The following is a 20,599-nucleotide window of genomic DNA, read 5'->3' as shown; positions in this document are numbered from 1 at the left end:
GCTGGTTGTCTTCTTTGTGCAGTTTGCTCATTCTTTCACTTGTTCACTGTTCACTCAACAAATACACAGGCAGAGGAAATGGAAGCGAAGGACTCTTCCCAGGGCATTTACTGTGCTGGCCGTGGCCGTGCAGTGGGGTCTCAGGTCGGCATCAGGTGCCCTTTTCTCCCGTTGCCCTCAGTGAATATACATGCGCTGCTTTTGAAATAAGGGGGAATGTGTGTGTGTGTGTGTGTGTGTGTGTGTGTGTAAAAGAAAGACAGATGATCCAATTAAATCTTACTCTACAGCCCCATGATGTTTTGGACTCTGCCCCTGGTAAAGAGTCCCACGTCTCCTCCGCTGTGTAGACTGACGGGAGGGGCGGTTCATTGCTTCACAGGGGCGCCCACTGCACGTCCTTCGAAGCAGCAGTTCTTTGTCATTGGAGCTGATACGCAGAGGCTGGGTTTCAAAATGACCCAGTTGTCTGTTACATTTTCACTCTTAGAATGATTTAGACACTTGTAATATTTGCTTGAATCCACATTTGTTTGCAAGGCTCTGTTACGAGCCTCCGTGAGGGATTTCTTCACACGTCCCTCCTCTTCCTCACGCCCTTTCCTCCGATTATTGACTGTAAAGTGAAGATCAGCTGGCTCTGATGAAGTCCTGTCCTCTCTCTCTCCCTGTAGTGCTTCACCGATACAGACACATTTTGGGACTGTGGCAGCCAGATATCGGGCCGTATGGAGGACTGCTGAACGTGGTGGTAAGTCCCAGAGCGTCGCGCCTGGGTTCTTGCGGACGGGACTGCGTCCTCCCTCCAAGGGGCAGGCCAGTTGTTCACAAAGACTCATTGGGCCAGGTTTTATTTTCCTAGAGAGCAGAGATTCATTTTAAGTAGCTCTTGGCTTCTGCCACACCCACGAACTTCGTGGTGACGGGATGCCTTCCCCGGTCCCTGCCTCTTGGACACTCAGGGCCATCGGCCTTCACACCCCCGGGGCACTCCAGTGTTGGTTTGTGCACTGGTTCGTTGCCCTAAATCGGGTCTGCAGGCTAAAAGAAAAGGAGGCCATGTGGGGCCCTCGGAGGCTGGCCCTAGACAGAAAGCCCACGCCAGGCCCGCTCCACGCGGGGACCAAGTGGCATAGGCTTGGTGTCATGGCAGGTGTCTGTCCCTTCTCTTCAGGCTTGCCCCCTGAGGTCTACAAGCAGCATTTTAACTTTCCTTTATTCAGGCTTTATAGCTGGTCTCAGCAGGATGGGCTGTTTGATACAAGCTTCTTGGTCGTAGCCAGGAGAAGAGTCTTCTGGTTTTAATTTTTATATGCTTCTAGGTCACTTGCCTAGAAGCATATAATAGCTGCTCATTTTTGAGTCCATTTGAGAAACTCAGATCTGACTTTTCTTGGGCTTAACTGGTGTCGGCGTCTAGCAGGATGCAGCCCTCGCCGGTGCTCTTGCCAGGCACGAGTGGTGCCTCTGGGACAGAAGCCGGGACCTGAGTGGGGCCATTGTACTTGCTGAGCTCTGGGCAGGGGCCTGGCCTCGATGTTGCCGCCGCTGATGGTGCAGGGAAAACACAGCCAGGTGCCCTTTGGCCGGCGCTGCACATGCGCTTGGCAGGCCAGAAGCCAAGTCCAGGGGACTGGCCGCAGCTCGTGTCACGGCTCATGGGTCTGCCTCGCTGTGGCCTTTGGGGCCCCCGGGGAGCCTCATTGTGGCCTCCCCCGAGCCTGGTTCACGTAGGCCACGGGGTGACTGGTTACTTCGTCACTCTGTATTTTGCTCACCAAGTGGGGTTTGGGCAGGGATAAATATTGCTTCATATTTTTTATAATTTGGTGGAAACATCTGTTAAGAAACTTGCTTTATATTTGTTCTGTTTAATATCACTGGGGAAGCCTTGCTTTTAGAACATTCTCACAGGGGCCAAGACAGACAGCTCCCAACGTGGGCAGGTTCTTTCCTTTCTTTTAGTCGGGGAGGGTGATAATTGTTTGTCTTACTGGCAGTGAGTAATAGAGTTAAAAAAAAAAAAAAGGCTTCTGAAAGCAGGGGATAATTAGGGGAAAATGGAGCCTATGACAGAACACCGCCAATTGGCTCTTGTCTCAGACGGTTAGCGATTAAGTTCTCTCCTCTGTCGCTAGAGCCGGAAGCTGTGGACCCAGGCTCCTCCAGGAAGGCAGGAGCGACTGCTGGGGCATCCCCAGTGGGCTACAGAGGCCACCCCCTCCCCTCCACTGAGAACGTGCCTGGAGACTGCCCCCTCCTTTGACCTGATCACCACTTTTATCATTTGCCATTTTGAACACATACAAGGGTAGTGGGAATGGCTGGGTGAACGCCCACAGACGCCCACCTCCTGGACTCAGAGGTTGGCCGTAGTGCGCCAGGTTCACGGTGTCTGTCTCTGCCCCTTTGCCTTTTCTTTTCCGTATTTTAAAGCAGATCCCGGGCCCGTGTCAGTTCATGTCTGTACTTCAGTGTGGATCTCTAACCATGTGGGTGTTTTGCACGTTCCCACACATGTGAGGTCCTGACCACGCCTCACAGCAGTGGCAGTAGTTCCTGGATTACCTGAGGCCCAGTCCACGCTCGAGGCTCCCTGACGGTCTCAGAACCGCCTTCGACAGCTGGCTTGTTCACACGAGGATCTAAGCAGGCCCTCGTGCTGCCTGCTTTGTTTTGCCTCCTGAATCTCTTCTGTGGAAAGCAGCACTCCCGTTTTCCTCTGGTCAGTTGCCCTACTGGGTGTCGCACTTTCTGGATCATTCCTGCTTCTTTCTTATGTCTTTTAGCTTGTGCTCCCGGCGCCTACCCACCCCCACTTCATAGCTGGAAGTTCTCTCTAAAAGGTTTGCTCGGATTTGGGGCTAACCACTATATTTTCTATTAAAACATTGTTACTTTTTCAGCTTTATTTAGGTATAATTGACAAAACTGTAAGATATATAAAACGTACATTGTGGTGATCTGATTTGATGTACAAGTACACCGTGGAAGGATTCTCCCGTCTAGTTAATTAACGTACCCATCACCTCACATTTTTATTTTTTTTTTGAGGGGTGGGGAGAGCACTGAGTTCTATTTCTTAGTAGATTTCAGTGATAGAGCAGCGTTATCAGCTTTAGTCACCATGTTGCATAAACCACTGTTCGATTAACACACACTGGTGGGCGGGGCTGTGCTCGTCCTGCTGCGCTAGATGGGGCCCCAGGGTCCCTGCGGGACCGGAGTGTGAAGACAGGAATGGTCCTCGTGGTGATCTGGGGGTGCGGATGCTGAGCCTCCGCCTCCCCCTCAGCCGTGTGTGGACCTCTGCACAGGTGGATGGCTTGTTCATCATTGGTTGGATGTACCTGCCTCCCCACGACCCTCATGTGGACGACCCGATGCGGTTCAAGCCCTTGTTCCGAATCCACCTGATGGAGAGGAAGTCGGCCACGGTGGAGTGCATGTACGGCCACAGGGGGCCCCACAATGGCCACGTCCAGGTGAGCACGCGGGGCAGCGTGTGCAGGTAAGGGGCTGGGTCTCCTCACTTCGTCCCGGGCCTGCTGCCAGCTGTTTGCCAGGGTCTTCCCAGCTGTGCACCACGCCCATGCCGGCCAGCAGGACCGGGAAGTGGGCCCTGGCCTGGCCCTTCTGTGCGCTATGCCGCTGTCGCTCCTCAGAGATTCACTTGCCGGAGCCTCCCCGGATTCTGCCTCTGGTTAGAGCCAATTGTCCTTCCAAGCGAGATTCCTCACTGTTCCTTTTTCTCCTCTTCGCAAGGGCATCAACTTGGAACCAGACGTTCTGCTCTCGGATGTGGGCCTGGCAGGTGGCCAGCCCGGGAGCAAGCCTGTTCTCTATCTCAGTAGGAGAGCGCCAGCCCCTCTGTGCTGCTCTCGGACGCCCCGGGGGACAACGACGCCTGGCCCCCTGGGAGGGAAGCGTGTGCTCAGGGGGGTTCCAACCTTCCTTCTTAGAGCAGCCGCGATCTGGTGGCCTCTTGGGGTCCTGTAGATGAGTGGGATGCGTGGGTGCGGGAGGGACTGGTGCACGCCTGCTCTGGTGGGGGTTAGGGGCTGACTCGTTACCCTTTCTCCTTGTTGTGGACACTCAAGATCGTGAAGAAGGACGAGTTCTCCACCAAGTGCAACCAGACGGACCACCACAGGATGTCTGGTGGGAGGCAGGAGGTGAGGCCGGACCCTCCTGTCCTGCGGGGCAGCTGAGAGGGTGGGTGGTTTGAAGGGAGGGCCGCCTCCCGGGCTCATGCTGGCGCTGTGGGCGTGTGTGCTGGGCCCAGGTTCTGAGTCCCCACCACCCCCAGGATGAACGGGCCGAGTAGAAATAGTTCTCTACCTGGTTCTCCGTCGCCCCTTTGACAACAGGCCCGTGGGCGGTGGAGTCTCTTCCTGGATGTGAATTGCAGGGAGACCAGAGGCCTTTATTGGTGTGAACCCTGTGGTGGAGGTTCCCAGGTCACAGCCATGTGGTAGATGAGCCTGCGTGAGTGTCTTCGGGTTTCCTTTCTGCACGAGTAATCTCCCATCGCCTTGGAGTGTTAGTTACACCACCATCTCGAAACATTCTTAGGGAAACCTCAGACCTTTCAATACAGGATGCTCGTCGCAGCTTGCGTTTATTTGTCGGGTGCATCTCTTAGCGTTTCTGAGTCTGCTGGGTCCCTGGTAGCCAGGGGTGTGCGGGGAGACAGCGCAGGTGGGGAGTACACACGTGCTGCTTGGAATCTGTTGAGGGTAAACGAGGCCCTTGTTTTCCCGAATGCATGGTACGTGAAGGCGATGGTAGTGACGTGCCTCCTTCCCTAATAACACTGTCATTCACAGTCTCACATACAACCACATACACATCAGTGGCTGTTCCAAGTCCACTTTTAAGTGAAACACGTCAACAGCATATTTTCCAAGAATAGAACCTCCTCAGCTGTTGAGACCTTAAAAGGGCCATGTAATGGATTTCTGGAAATAACAGACTCTGGGATCAGAGAAAGTTCCTGTGAGCCAACTACCGTGTGTGGCCTCACCAATTTGGAGACGGAATGGTACTTTTTCTCATTATGAAGGTAATAACATGCTCCTTGTGGAAACTAGAAAAACACCTAGAAGTTAAGGTGAGAATAAAATGCTTTGTTGGAATCCTGACTTTGGTGGTTAATTTGCATTTCTCCTATGTCTGAGGCTAAGATTAGTGTCCTGTGGTTCCTTTTCTGTGAAATCTGTGTTCTTATCCTTTGCCTGGTTCTGTTCGCCGTTGTTATGTTTCTAATTGATTTGTAGGAGCTTTCATCCTGTGAGGAAGTGAACCCTTACAAGATACAAGATGCAAATATTTTTTCCTCCTTCATTCTTTTGTCTTGAAATGAGGTATGTTTTCACTTGTAGAATTTAGTTTTTAATTTTTATATTTGCAGTTGTATCTGTCTTTTCCTTTTTTTTTTGGCCACACTGTGTGGCTTGCGGGATCTTAGCTCCCCGACCAGGGATCAAACCCGGGCTCTGGGCAGTGAAAGCGCAGACTCCTAACCACTGGACTGCCAGGGAGTTCCCCTTCCTGAATAGCTTCTTAGTTGGTTTTTTTTTTTTTTTTGCGGTACGCGGGCCTCTCACTGCCGTGGCCTGTCCCGTTGCGGAGCACAGGCTCCGGACGCGCAGGCTCAGCGGCCGTGGCTCCCGGGCCCAGCCGCTCCGCGGCACGTGGGATCTTCCCGGACCGGGGCGCGAACCCGCGTCCCCTGCCTCGGCAGGCGGACTCTCGACCGCTGCGCCACCAGGGAAGCCCGTGAATAGCTTCTTAGTTTGATGTCATCTTAAAATCCTTTCCCCACTTTGAAATCATACTTACAGACGCGCTCGTGTTTTCATTTTCACGCGTTTGTTTCCCACATTTATCACTGGTTCTGTGGGTTTATTCTGTAGAGTGAGCTTCAGCCCGCCTTGGCTGTAGTGCAGGTACCCCTCAGTCACCCCAGCACTGGTGCTGAGTGATGCAGGTTTTCTCTGCGATTCAAAACGCCATCTTTGTCCTGTGCTGCCATTTGAATTTGATTTTCTTCAGGTAGATCGTGCACGTTTGTTGTAAAGCGTCTGGTCTTTTGTTGCTGTTGTAAATGGACTCTTGGCTCTCGTATCTTTCAGCTGGTGATTTTATATATAAAAGCTGTTGCATATTAATTTTGTACCCACCCATCTTACTGCCTGTCTTTCATTTATGAGCATCTTTGAGTTGATTACCTTGAGTTTTCCAGGATAATACTGATTATCTGCAAATCATGACATTTCCTTCTTCCTTGACCCCTTGTGGTGAGGACAGCACCCTTGTCTAGTGGTGGGTGTGGTTCACATGGTCCTGTCCCGAGGCAGCAAGGTGGCCTTGGGGTCAAGATATACATTATTATGCTAGGGATGGAGCTGTTTATTCGTGTTTTATTAAGAGGGCTTTGTTTTAATTGAGAAATGATGTTGAATTTACCCGTTTTTTTTAGCATCTGTGGAAACCATCAGGTGATTTTTTTCCCCCTTAATCTAGTAATGTGATGACTTAGGTTAATAGATTTCTAACCACTTTGAAGTCGTGAAAAGAGAGCTTGTTTGATCGTGGGGTACAGTTCTCTCTGCTCCTGGATGCTCTTTGATCCTGTTTTATTTAGGACTTCTGCATTGATGAACGGGCTTGGTTTAACATTTTTTGTGCTGTCTTTGGCTTTAGGAGCAGTCTTTTGCTGGCTTCTAGAACTGGGGAGCCTTTCTTTTGTCTCTAGGCCTCGGACTCATTTAATAGTGGACTTGGAACTCCTGCCGGTCTGGGGTGGGGAGATGCCGCACGTCTGCAGGCAGGGCAGGGGCTGGGCTGCCTGAGGTGCCGAGGGATCCATCCTAGAGTCATGGGGGCAGGGGGGCTTGCTGTGTGAGGCACAGTCACTCTGTCCGTCTCAGTTACCCGGGGCCACTTTGCTGGCTCCTTGTGCCGTCTCCTGTCTCCCTCCCTCTTGCCCTCCAAGCGGGGAGCTGGGGGACTGGGGGACGGGTTCTCCCATGGATTCCTGTGTCAGCCTGATACATCTTCACTCTGTAGCTGAGTCTTTCAGACCCAGAGCGTGGCTTCAGGCTCCAGGGAGAGAGGAGGAGCCGTGAGGTGGGCACCGCCGTGTGTCCTGACAGCTCTGAAGAAGAGGTGAAAGTCTCGGCCCCGGATTCCGGGCTGCTCTATGCTCTGATGGTTGATAGTCACTTAAAATTCTGGGCCACCAGGGTGCTTCCCAAGGGAATGGAGGACTCCTGGTGGCCTAGGAGGGTAGGAAGGTGAACGGGCCTTGCTTATCACTGTCTCCAGGCAGAAGGCTGTCCTTGGTACCGTGGAGAGATGTGGAGATGCCCGCCCCAGCCCCTGCAGGCCGTGCTGGCTGTGATCCCTTCGTCAACACCCAAGGCCAGCTCTGCATACGCTGCACCCTGAGGCTTGCCAACCACCGCATTCCCCATCCCGGTCCCCAGTTCTGGGACTTCTGCCAGCTTTGTGCACCTTCCAAGGCCACGTCCTGCGGCGGGATCTGGCCCCTCAGGACTGGGGTGTCCTGCTTGCTCCTTACGTGCCCCTCCTGGGGGCCCTCCCTTGTGCTGCTCAAACTGCAGCTTCATCTCCCGGGCCTTTGAGAGCAGCTCAGGCCTTCGCCCGCCCAGACCCCAGCAGTGCGTCTGCTCTCTGGCTCCCGCTGCAGACGCTGCCTGCTCTTCTTCCTGGCTCTTCCCTCCCTGCCCGCGCCCGTCCAGGCCCTGCAGCCTGAGGCTTCTGGAAATCGGGGTGGGGGGGGTGGCGGCGCTGTGAGGGGGAGCAGAGGTAGGGAAGGGCGTGTGGCCTGGCCTACTTGCGGTTGCTCGGCCCTGCAGAAGGCTCTGGCGCTGGACTCCCCTCAGTGGCACACAAGTGGCTTTTATTTTGCTTTCCTTTGTCTTATGTACTTTCTCGCCACATTCCTAAAATGATACCTCGTCATCATCAGATCCGAAATCCTCAGAATCGGGAGGGAAAAGAGTGCTGACACAGCCCCACAAGGAGCGGCCTCCGTGCCCGTCCTCCATCATCCCTTCAAGTTTCCTTCAGCCTTCGTGATGTCATTGCAGTCTAACTATCTAATTTGGATAGTTTTTCTATTTTTTTTTAGCTTAACCGTTATTCCAGAAACATTTCCCAGTCTCATTAGAATTCTTTACGAACTTTTTTTTTTTGGCCACGCTGCGCAGCCTGCAGGATCTTAGTTCCCTGACCAGGGATTGAACCCGTGCCCCCTGCGTTGGAAGTGTGGAATCTTAACCACTGGACCACCAGGAAGGTCCCTACAAACTTTATTTTTAATGCAGCGTTCCATCTGTCATCTGCTGCGCTGTAATGACTGTAGGTGTGTGACCATCCTGCAGTTGGACTTGGGGTTCGTGGTCAGATATTCCCCCCTGTTACCCTCCTGACCATGTGACTCAGTGACTTAGCCTCTGGGAGCCTCAGCCCTTGTCTGTAAAATGGGGCCATGAGATTACCTGCGGTGCCGAGTGATTCTGGAGGGTTGAGTAAGACGCTGAATGACTTAGTGCCAGAGCTGGTCGGAGCCGCCCAGGAGAGATGCCGGGCATTATTACTGTGACCCACTGCCTGAACTCTGCAAAAACGTTGTGGTTTTGGATTGTACAGCAATGGAATTGGGTAAAAGGCCCTGAAGATATTCCAGATTCTCTTTACGTGCTGTCAGTTTGCTGGTCCCCGTTTACAGCCCATCAGGGCACGTGAGCCCCCTGCCTCACCACGTTCCTGCCAGCCTTGGCATTGGCCCTGGCAGAGATGAGACCGGTTAGCACGTGGCCTTTGGTCAGGTTTAATTCTGCCATCTGCTAGCTGGGTGGCTCTGGAAAGGTCTGTTGACTTTTCCAAGCCCCAAACCTCTGTAGAACAGGGAAGATGTTAGCACCCAGCTCCTAGGCCGCTGTGCAGAGTGAAGCAGTGATGGGGCGGTGTTGGCCGTGGTGGACGAGCCCTGGGTCCACAGTGGACTTAGTCTTGTCTGATATGTTCTAGGCCCCTGTGTTTTTCCTTGTGGATACATACCTGGTAAGATAATTTCATAGTAAGCATATTTGTTCTGAGTAATTGGGTCTGCTTGGTATTCTTAATGACTGACCTTCTCATGCAAAGTAAATAAGATCATGGCTGTTCGCAGGCCAGCTGCATGGTATTTAGCTCAAGTCTGACTATGCACCATGGTAACACTGAAATCACTACATTCTTTTACTTCCATTTTTATCTGTTATTTCTCTATTTGATTTTTTTTTTAAGGGCCTACCCTTCATGAGTTAAGCCACTTAAGTGGAAGATTTTGATTTGGGTGAAGTCTAATTTGTCAAGTTTTTTCCTTAGTGGTTATTGTTTTCTGTCTTAAAAAACTTTGCTTACCCTCCAGTTGCAAAGAGAGTGTCTCTCTCTCTCACTTCTTTTTAGAAGTTTGGTAGCTTCCCTTTACTTTTCGGTCTGTGACCCATCTTGAATGGTTCGTGTGTGTGGTGTGAGGTGGGGATCGGGGCTCCTTTGCTCCCTGTGGTTGTGCAGTTGTTCAAGCACCATTTGTGTAAAAGACTTTCTTTCCCTGGGAGGTGACTTGGATGCTGTGATCGAAAGTCCACTCCTGAGACACACGTGGGTGTTTCCAAGCTCTCTCTCTCTCTCTCTTTTTTTTTTTTGGCTGCACAGCTTGCGGCATCTCAGTTCCCCAACCAGGCCATGGCAGCAAAAGCCCGGAATCGTAACCACTAGGCCACCAGGGAGCTCCCTCCAGGCTCTGTCTTTAGTTCTGCCCTCTTGCTCAGGTACCATCTCGGTTACTGTCATCTTGTAGTGGGTCACAGCGCACGCTAGTGTACATCCTCCAACCTTGTTCTTTTGCAAGATTGCTCTGGATGTTCCAAACGAATTCCAGAATCAGCTTGTCAGTTTCTACAGAAAGCATGGTGGGATTACGATTGGCCTGATGTTGAGTCTGTAGATCAGTTTGGAGACAGTTGCTGACCTAATACCAAGTCTCCCGGTTCGCAGGTGCCTCTGCTCTGTAGGCCTTTTCCCCCGCCTTCCAGCAGCATCTAGTGGTTTTCGGAGTAGAGGTATCGCACGTTTTGTAATGTTTATGCCTAAGTCCTATGTCTTTTGAGGCTGTTGTAAGTAGGATTTTTAAGTTTTTTTTAAACTTTCCAGTTTTGTGCTGCTAGTATACAAAAATTGAGTTAATTTTATATATTGACCTTGTAGTTCTAATAGTTGTTTATTTCAGTCACTAGTAAGTTCTCTTCTTTGCCAGGGTTTGGGCAGTAACCTATTAAAGCAATTGACAGATTGTAGCTTTTCTTTTTCTTTTCATAAATTGCTTTTGCTTCTGTTTGTAGAGCTAATTCTAGATATTCATTAGAAACACTGTTGAGTTAGGATCCCAGAGCTGTGGATTAGTTATGTTAGGTGTACAGAATGAAACTGGTAAGCACTAAATATCCTTCATTGTTCGATTCCATAATGAATTATTGGACTTTGCGGATGAGGTATTCATAAAAGTTTTCTTTTTACAAATATACTTACTGAACATAACTGTGAAGGCACATTTTATTTTACTTTATTAAAAAAATTTTTATTGAAGTATAGTGGATTTACAATGTGGTGTTATTTCCTGCTGTACAAAGTGAATCGGTTATACATATGCATATATCCACACTTTTTAAAATTCTTTTCCCATATAGATCATTACAGAGTATTGAGTAGAGTTCCCTGTGCTATACAAGTAGGTCCTTATTACTTATCTGTTTTATATATAGTAGTGTGTATATGTCAATGCCAGTGAAGGCACATTTTTTTTTTTTTTTTTTGCGGTATGCGAGCCTCTCACTGTTGTGGCCTCTCCGGTTGCAGAGCACAGGCTCTGGACGCGCAGGCTCAGTGGCCATGGCTCACCGGCCCAGCCGCATGTGGGATCCTCCCGGACCGGGGCACGAACCCGCGTCCCCTGCATTGGCAGGTGGACTCTCAACCACTGCGCCACTAGGGAAGCCCTGAAGGCACATTTTAAAAAGGAAAATCCACCCACACTCTCTGCCCCGCCTGTCCCTGTCCTGTTCCTCATTGGTGGCTGCAGAAGGCAATTCTGCTGACTTGGCCGGCATGGGGGTCTGCTGTGCCCACTCCCCCAGAAACCTGAGAACCAGGCTCAGTGTAGACGCCACCTGTGTGGGTGGCACAGAAGCGAGGCTTGCCCAGCTGCCTCCTGGGCGCTCTCGACATGGGCTGCGGCCCCATCCTCCCCAATGGACCCCCACGGTCCCTGCGCTTCCTTCCTGTTGAAGTCGGGCGGGGGAAGTGGGGACCAGAGCCCCTGGCGCCACGCCTCAACAGGAAGGGAGGCCAGGAGCTGGGAGACCAAACACACAGCAGCCCCCCTCCCTCCTGCCCGGCCTCTGTCTTCATCCCATGCACTCAGCATCACAGCCTCTCCGAGCCCTAGTGTTGTGGCGGTTTTCGTGACCTGTGTTCTCTCGAAGGAATTCCGCACGTGGCTGAGGGAAGAATGGGGGCGGACGCTGGAGGATATTTTCCACGAGCACATGCAGGAGCTCATCCTGATGAAGTTCATCTACACCAGTCAGTATGAGTAAGTGCAGCCCCTCGCTGGGTGTGAGCAGCCTCTGTCTCAGGTACTGTGGACACAGGCTCTCTCCCGGTGGGTGCTGTGTGCACAGTCCCTCTCTGGGTACTGTGAACACGGTCTCCCGGTGGGTGCTGTGTGCACAGTCCCTCTCTGGGTACTGTGAACACGGTCTCCCGGTGGGTGCTGTGTGCACAGTCCCTCTCTGGGTACTGTGAACACGGTCTCCCGGTGGGTGCTGTGTGCACAGTCCCTCTCTGGGTACTGTGAACACGGTCTCCCGGTGGGTGCTGTGTGCACAGTCCCTCTCTCTGCGTACTGTGAACACGGTCTTTTTCTCAGGGTGCTGTGAGCACACTCCCTGTCTCCTGGCCCACCTCGGTGTCTGTTTTCTGTCTGTTGGACTATCGTCACCCACCAGCTGTGTGCTATCACGGGCCTGGCCTGTGTGTTAGAGCCTCAGAGTTGCTTTCCCATGTCCACCTGGGGGGCCTCTTAGCCTCCCTGCTGCCGTGCCCTCTGCCCCCGGACCCTGTCGCATGGCCCCTGTTTAGCCCCTTTGCAGTCTCAGGGGTCCCTGCCCCAGGGTGATGGAGAAGGTGTGAGGTGTGCTGTGCACATGTGGGGGGGCATAGCTCAGGAACGAGGGGTGCCCCTAGTGGGGAGCTCACCCTGGCTTCCCTGGGCCACCATGCCCAGCCCGCCCTATGCAGCATGGCCGGAGGTGCATGAGCTCCGTACTCCTGCCCCTGCTCCCGTGCGGCTCTGTGGCCGAGCTCTCATGCTGCCCGCTCCCCCTGTAGCAACTGCCTGACCTACCGCCGCATCTACCTCCCGCCCAGCCACCCAGACGACCTGATCAGGCCTGGCCTCTTCAAGGGCACCTACGGCAGCCACGGCCTGGAGATCGTCATGCTCAGCTTCCACGGGAAGCACGCCAGGGGCACGAAGATCACGGTGAGTCCAGGGGCTGCCCTGGCAGGCCCAGCACCGTGCGGACTCCATCACATCGGCGTGGTGTAGTGTGACTCGGGCCGCACCCTGGCTGCTCAGTGTGGGCCCCGGACCGTGGCACTGCTTCCCGGGGAGCTTGCTGGGAACGCGGGCCCCACCCAGACCTGCTGATCCAGGGCCTGCCTTCCACAGGATCCCCCGGCGATTCTGAATGTTTCCAAGGCAGCCTTACCACATGGCTCTCAGCCCTGGCCACACCCTGGATCCCTGGGGAGGTGGAGGAGACACTGATGCTGGGGCCCCATCCCAGAGATTCTGATTTAATGGGGGTGGGCCCGGTGAGGGGCTCCAGGAGCTCCCTGGGTGACCCTGAGGTGTGGCCATGGTGGATACCCTCTGCATTAGCACTCCGGCCCCCGTGGCCCGGCCTGGCCTCAGCAGCTCGGGAACGCAGTGGGAGGATTTCTGAGCTGAGTGGGCGTCCCGGATGACAGGCCCTCTGTCACCCGCTCTAGGGGCTGCTATCCACGTGCTCGCCTGTCGCTGTGCAGGTGTGGGGGGGGAGTCTCTGTGGAGGCGCAGAGCAGGCCTCTTCCTGGTCCTCACAGGGCACTGCTCGCAGCTCCGTTGGCCGGGCTCCCTGTGGACGAGGGCCTGGGACCAGGCCGTGGGGCCTGGGCGTTCTCCCAGGTTCATGCTGGGGAGCTTTCGTGTTCCAGGCAGACAGTCTGGGCTGGTGTTTCCGGCCTGTCCCCCGTCTGACAGGGGAGGGTCCGTGGACCTCTCTAGGCCGCGCATCTGTTCAGCTGTCACGCAGGCTGGCTCCCACCTGAGGTCTTTGGGTGCAGATGTGCCTGCGGGCCCTCCCAGGGTCACTCGTGGGTGCTGTTGTTCCCTGTCCTCAGAGGTCCTTCACGGAAGGCTGCCTGCGCTGGGTGCTGCTTTGTAAGGGCTTCTAGGATCTTCTGACTTGTAAGGGGTTGCCGCCAAATCAGTAGGAAGGCTGAGCGAGCGCCCTCGGCCGGAGGTGTGACCGGGGCTGGAGGCCGCGGTCTCTGAGCCTGCTGACCGCCGCCCGCTGGCTCCGCAGGGTGACCCCAACATCCCTGCCGGTCAGCAGACGGTAGAGATCGACCTCAGGCACCGCATCCACCTGCCCGACATTGAGAGCCTCCGCGACTTTAACGAGCTCTCGCGCATCGTCCTGGAGGTGCGCGAGCAGGTGCGCCGGGAGCAGCAGCAGGAAGGTGGGCCCGAGGACGCCGCGGGCCTCGGCCGGCAGAGCCCCCAGCCCTGCGCGGAGCCACCCGCCGAGCAGGCCAAGGGGCCCGGGGATGGAGGGGCCGAGGCCGCGGCTGAGCCGCCCGCCCAGTCGGGGCAGGGGCAGCCGTTTGTGCTGCCGGTGGGCGTGAGCTCGAGGAACGAGGACTATCCCCGGACCTGCAGGATGTGGTAAGGATGCCGCGGGGCGGGCAAGACGGGGCTTCCCGGAGGGGGCTCTGCCCGGCCGGCAGGGAGGTGGCCTGGGGTGGGGCCGACCCCGTGCTGGGGGCCCTGCACTGGTGGGGAAGCTCTGCCTACTTGGGCCGGGTCCCAGCTCGGGCCGAGCAGACTGTGAGGCTCCTGTCCCCTCACCCCTCTGGGGGCCTCAGCTGCCAGGCAGGGGGCCTCCTCCCCAACGTCTCTCACTGCACAGCCGCTGAGGTCAAAGGTAGACAGGCAGACAGGTGAGACGTCGGGCAGCACTGAAAGCAGGCCGTGGCGTCCCTCCCCGCGCCTCCCCTGGAAAGCCTGCTTGCGGCGTCCTGGACGGCCTTGCAGGGAAGGCCTGTCTTGGGGTCTCACTGCCTCCTCATTTCTTCGTGTGGTTTCTCCCCGGCTCTAACAGCCTCCCCACAGAGGCCGTGGGACCCGGTCTGGGACAGGGCCTGCCCGCTGCTGCTCGCTGCTCACTTGGCGTGCTGTTTGCACGGTCCTGTCTTAGAGATGCACGCCCTGCCCGGGTCCCCTGCACTCCAGGGCTGTTTAGTTTAACTACAGAGAATACAATGAAAATTCAGGCCCTCGGGCCCACTGGCCACATTCCAGGTGCTCAGCAGCCACTCGTGTGTCGACAGCGCAGGTCTAGAACATTCCATCGCCATAGAGAGTTCTCACGGACAGTCACCTCGGGGTTCATTGAGGGAGGAACCTGTCGGTCTCCTGGCAGATTATTACAGCCGACTTTTCTCTGCCTTTGTCACGTTACGTGTGAAGGTTTCTTTCTTTACCTCTGGGCCATCTGCTGCCTCTCGTGTGCCCGCAGTGGTCTCCTAGGCTTTTCACGTGTAGGCGGGCGCACGCCGAGCTCCCCAAAGGGAATTTAGGCGTCTGTGTGGTCTTGATGGAAAAAATTCATTACATTTTCTTCATGTTAATACAGTTGTGATAAAAGAGGCTGAATTTGGGTTTTCTGGAGGGAGATGTACACATAGTGAATGTGTGAATTTTTGAAAGGTCATAAAGGAAAAGGCTTTGTTATCCTGGGGAAACTTGACGACTTGCAGCATCTCAGGGCCAGCTCAGAGCCCTCTGGCAGCGCAGGCCTGGAAGCTCTGGCCCAGCCCCCGGCTGTGTCATGGGATGTCCTCCACCCGGTGCGAAACATCAGGGGCTCGGCCAGGAGGGGCGCATGCGTTCTCTGGCACTGCCACAGTGCCTGCGCAACACTCGTCTCTGTGTATCTAAGCTTGGTGCACCCCCCTCCCCAAACTCTCTGAGCCATGGGCCCTCAGGCGCAGGGCTGCTGTCCCCCTCCCTCCAGGCAGAGCCTCAGCATGGTGGGCAGAGGTGGGCGTCCCAGGCACCATTCCACGCATTGGGAGGTTCAGACCAGCCCCTAACTCCTCGTCACCTGTTCTTTGCAAGAAAGAAACAAACATATTACAGCCTGAGTCTCAAAACTTGGCTGTAACGGGTATTTGAAAGTTCTGCTTCTGGTTAATGTCAGTTGCATGCCAATAAATCATTAACGATTTTGAGTTGTTCATACGTGGACCTAACTGTCCCGGGGATTGAGATTTCTGTTACCTGGGTCTGCATCATAAAGACATGTACTTTGGGATAGAGAATACGAGGTGGGGCTGCCTGGGACCCTCGTCCTTTCGTTGGGTGAGTTGGTAGAGAGAGAGCAGTGGTCGGTGGGGTGAGCCCGACTGTGTGGGGTGAACGCCGGCCTCCCCGAAGGCACAGGGCCCCACCTCTGTGCAGAGTTGCTGGCAGATGGTGGAAGTGGCCTGGAGGTGGAATGGAGAATGTTCCAGACGTCCAGGACCACGGGTGATGGGCTTGGGCCAGCACGCGCCTTCGAGGCCCCGCTCATCCCCTCTCCCCGCGCTTTCCCTCTTGTCCTTGTTCAGTTTCTACGGCACGGGCCTCATCGCCGGCCACGGCTTCACCAGCCCCGAGCGCACCCCCGGGGTCTTCGTCCTGTTCGACGAGGATCGCTTTGGGTTCATCTGGCTGGAGTTGAAGTCCTTCAGCCTGTACAGCAGGGTCCAGGCTGCCTTCCGGAATGCGGACGCCCCGTCCCCACATGCCTTCGAGGAAATGCTCAAGAACATCCAGTCCCTCGCCTCCTGATGGCCCACCGCCCCGCGGCGGGCGGCCCGGGCTGGGAGGGCAGCAATGTGGGCTCAGGAGACGCGGCCTCTGACCGGAACACCCACCTCCTCGTAGGAGCCTCTGCGCGGCTTCCCCAGATGCTTTCCGTGGACGCCCACATATCTGCCAGTAGCAATGGGAAAGCTGAGCATGTCTGAAACAAACAACAGAACCAGAACAAACCGCCTTAGAGGACGGGCTGCAGGGCATGTAGGTGACTGAACTGGAGACACTGGCCATTTTCTAGGGAAAACAAAATCCTGCTCCAGGGAGGTTCGCAGCGCAACAGAGTCTGTTGCCTCCAGCCGATGGAAGGGGTCATGGGTGAGGTGTGCGGGCTCCACCATCCCCTCTGCAGGAAGTGAGCCAGAGGGCCTTGGTGCCTTCAACACAGCCTGGGCAGGTGGGGCACTGTGTGTGGAATAAGGGCTCCAGGGAGTCGGGCTTGGGACCCACTTCTCTACCGACTTGCTTGGATTTTGGACAAAGGCATTTCACCCTGATCTCAGTTTCCAAATCAGTGGAATGGGGCCAATGATACGGGTCACTAGGGAACGCCACTGCAGGCCTTCCAGCAGCTCGGAGGCCCTGCAAGCATCACCCGACCCCGGTCCCTGCGGTGCGGTGTGCCTGCCCGGCCTCTCTCAGGCTCTAGAACCTAGACCTTCACCGCAGCAGTTCAGACAGGCATTCACTTAGTTCACGCCCTGCCCCTGCCCCGCACTCACTGGTGTCAGACCCTGAGCTGCAGCCACTGGTCTCAGAACCAGGACAGGGCACCCTCTGAGATGACCTGCGTCTGTTCCTCCTGCTTGGTTTACACAGGTGCCGCTCTTGAGAGGGGCGAAGCAGCAGAAAGGGTTGTGCCAGGTGAGCGTGACGTCCCTTTGCGGGGGGTGGGGGCCTTTCTGGACGCTGCACGTAGGGAGTGCACTTTGGAGACCAGGACCCTCAGGGAGCCTCCAGCATGCAGACCCTCGGCGCTGACCCTTCCGCTGGCATTGTCCCTGTGTCATGTTGACCCCTTCATTTGGGGACCCCTGTGAGCTTGCTCTGATCTTGCTGTCTCCTGAAGAGCGGAGCCCCGCGTGCCTGTGCACAGACCTGCTGGAGTTCTGTTCAGCCCTCCCTCCAGGCTGCACCTGCCTACCAGGGCATGTGGCTTCCCAGGGTGGACGGACTCTGTTCCTTCCCAGTTGCTCGTCCTTGTCGGCTGGACTGCGCTGAGCCCTCACGCTGGGGGCGGGGGCCTCAGGGAAGGGGCAGCTTTGTGGTGCCTTCATGTAGAGACCAACCTGAGGTGTCCCATGAAACGTGGCCTGTGTCTCGTGATAGCGTTCTCCCTGACCAGCCCTTTTCTAAAATAACAACCCCCCACCGCCCCCGCTTCAGCACATTTGGCGACTCTGACCTTCCTTTGCTCCCAGAATCACAGAAGCAGCAAGCTCTGTGCATGGCCTTGAAACGCAGGCTGGGCCTCCCCGGAGGCTCCGTGGGGCTGCCCGGGGCATGCTGGGCACTGTCGGCCGTCTCTTCCGAGGCGCGTAGGCCCCCCTCCCAGCAGGACCCGGGGTTGGGTGGGAACGTGGTCCCAGCTCCCGCGTCTCTGGAAGGACTGAGCCTCAGGGCCTGAGGCCGCTCCCTCCCTCTCACAACGTGGCTGTTCTCTCGTGCCAAGCATGGCCGTCCCCAACGGTGACGACTGGCCGCAAAGCCTTGAGGACCGTGGAAACGGAGGACAGCTGGGCTAGGCTGTTCCTCTCTAGGTTTCGTCATTGTTTAAATAAAATCAAGAAGATGCGTATTTTACCCAGAGCCAAGGGACCGTCTCCCTCTGAGGCCCCCAGCGTCACAAAGCGCACAGAGATCGAAGATGAGCACTTCTGATTAAAAACCAGTCTCAAACCAAATGCTGTTCTGCCTCTAGTGTCTGGCCTACGCATGGTTTCCACTAACAGTGACTAAAATAACCCTGGTTTCTTGGCCGCGTTCACGTTGGCCTCTGTGTCTGGTGTCAGGCGGGGCCCCTGGGCCTGTGGGTGGGGTCTGTCGAGCTGGCAGTGGCCGGGGTGACGCCAGGCAGGTCAGCAGCAATGAAGGGTGAGGGCTTGTCATCCGCACAGCCGGTCGTGCAGAGGTCTCCCAGTCTGACCCGTGCTCAGCCAGCTCTTGATGTCAGTAGGTGAGGTGTAGGGACAGTGGCGGTTCTGTGCACAAAGCCGGCACTGGCCGCTCCCCTTCCTGGCAGACGGTCAACCAGCTCAGGAGGGGAACTTCCAACCAGTTAAGTTGTAGGCGAGGATTCAAAAAGGCTGACGTTGTCGTCCGAGGCCTAAAGGCAACCGGGCTTTTGAAAAAGCAGGTTCCAGTGGTGCACTCGACCCAGATTAGGGGCCGGCAGCGTCCACGTGGGGCAGGGTCTTTAGATGTTTCCCATGGTTGGCACCGCCTTCACTCCCACTTTGCTGCCGTGAGGTTGGGGAAGGAAGCTCAGGTGCACCTCTGTGTACCTGGGGGGGCTCCACGCTCTGCTAGTCGATCGGAAATGATGTGATTGGAGATTTCAGACACGGGTCACTGGCGATTTTCCCTGTTGGGACTGAGCGTTTTTTGGTGTGAGGCTGTGGGAAATGACCTTATTTTTTGGCCGTGGGACGTGGGCCTGGCCCCTCCTCCAATACAGTCCAGCTCACTGTGGCTGGTGCTCACAGCCACAGCCGCCCTGCTCTGCCCCTTGCCCCCTCCTGCCCCGACACCAGGCTGCTCAGTGCCAGGTGCCTGCGTCCCTGGCCAACGCGGAGGGCAGGAGAGTGCACAGCGGTCTGACTAGCTACATTCCCGCTTCCTGCAGAACAAGCGCAGGGGTGCAGTTGTCCTGCCAGACTTTCTAACTGAGTTGTTTCCAGATGGCCAGACCCCTCCCTTAGCCAGCTGCCCTCTCGGCCTGACACCTTGAGGGCCGGTTGCAGTGTGCGGGTTGCCCAGGTTGCACAGCTGCTGCTGTGAGGACACTTCAGTGCTTGTGAGCTGAGCTGAAGAGGATCAGAAACCTGCTCAGCCCTTTGTCATTCGGGGAATTTCCTAAGTTCCTTGTGACCACGGTGTCTCGAGTGTAGACTGGGAGCACCTGACTGACTCTAGCCATGTTCTTTTGGACACTTTCAAGAATGCCTACGGGAATGTTCTCATATAACCCTCACCTGCCTTGAGGATAAGATGACCCAATTCGTGGTCCATCCCAGTGTTAACGTAGGCCGACTTCTCTGTCTTTACTTTTGGGAGAAGATCTGAAGTGTAATTTGTATGTTCTCAGAACAATTTAGAGACAGAAGAAAGCCACAATGCCATCAGTTTGCCTGATGCTGTGCATGGGAACCATACGGAGCGGTGTTTACAGCTGGGTGGCCTGCAGGCCAGCCTTCTATGGGGCCAAGGTGACCAGCAGTGGCACCTGAGGCTCGGACAGAAAGGCAGCCCCTCTTCTGGGTCCTTTCTGTGCTCGCCGGGAGACCAGCCAGAGCACGTGAAAGGATCAGAACATTTTGCTTTTTTAGCTTAATTCAGTACTTTTGGTTGTTGTTTGAGATCATACAGTCCGCCTGGAGAAGAAAAACTTTCATCCTGTGTGATCTTGAAACCCCACCCCGTGAGTGAGAAAGACAACAGTGGAGATGGAAAGAGTTGTGGTCGCTCTCAGGCATCCGCTTGGGCTTGCCAGGTGCGGCTGGGGCAGGGCCGGGACCCGAGGAAGCAGCTGCCGCGAGCCTGGGTCCTGGCTTGTGACCCGGACACGACAACCATGGGGGGTTGTTTCTCCATAAAGCAGCTTCTGAGATCTTATTGTGTGCTTTGTAATTTGTTCCTTTCGGGATGTGGTTCAGATGGAGGCTGGAGCCCTAAGCAACGTGGCCTATGGATGTGGACAGGGGACGATCGTGGGAGGGGGCTGCGGGTCGAGGGAGGGGACTGGGGCACGAGTGGGGGCCTCCCCAGGGGCCTGCGCTTTTCACACTTGATTTTGACAAAATTTTGATTTTCCCAGTTATGGAACGGAGTGGTGAGTGACCCCCGGGGAACCCAGACAACCGTGGGTCCCTGGATCCCTCCCTTTGACCCAGCGGACACGTGTCCCCCCTCCCCAGCAAGGCAGCCCTGAGGGCAGGGCCGAAGTGTGTTTTCTTAGTCTGAAGTCTAAGGAAGTTGCTGTTTCTGAGAACAGAAGGGCAGGATAGATAGGGCAGGGCATGTGCTCAGCGGCTGGGCATACAGCTGAGGAGCTCATTTATGTATTATTTTAACCTGTTTACAAAAGTAATATTCTTGTGAAAAATTCAAATGTTT

At 55.3% G+C, this 20,599-nt stretch overlaps 1 protein-coding gene across 4 annotated transcripts in view; it reads left to right on the top strand.

Annotated features, from left to right (window-relative positions):
- FBXO31 (F-box protein 31) overlaps window positions 1-20,098 on the top strand; it is a 44,593-nt gene extending 24,495 nt beyond the window's left edge. For 3 of the 4 annotated variants that reach the window (XM_032613047.1, XM_032613045.1, XM_032613048.1), the window contains 7 exons: window positions 675-751; window positions 3,318-3,485; window positions 4,101-4,175; window positions 11,559-11,668; window positions 12,466-12,619; window positions 13,707-14,068; window positions 16,015-20,098. In XM_032613047.1, the coding sequence (XP_032468938.1) occupies window positions 675-751; window positions 3,318-3,485; window positions 4,101-4,175; window positions 11,559-11,668; window positions 12,466-12,619; window positions 13,707-14,068; window positions 16,015-16,237 (1,169 nt within the window). In that variant the 3' untranslated portion in view covers window positions 16,238-20,098. The remainder of the gene's footprint in view (window positions 1-674; window positions 752-3,317; window positions 3,486-4,100; window positions 4,176-11,558; window positions 11,669-12,465; window positions 12,620-13,706; window positions 14,069-16,014) is intronic. The other variant, XM_032613046.1, reaches the window with a different exon arrangement.
- The last annotated feature ends 501 nt before the right edge of the window (window positions 20,099-20,599 follow it).

The sequence above is a fragment of the Phocoena sinus genome, chromosome 19 (assembly GCF_008692025.1).
Source record: "Phocoena sinus isolate mPhoSin1 chromosome 19, mPhoSin1.pri, whole genome shotgun sequence".
Lineage (NCBI taxonomy): Eukaryota > Metazoa > Chordata > Mammalia > Artiodactyla > Phocoenidae > Phocoena > Phocoena sinus.
The sequence above is the reverse complement of the archived record's forward strand: the minus strand, read 5'-3'. Positions and strand labels throughout refer to the sequence as shown.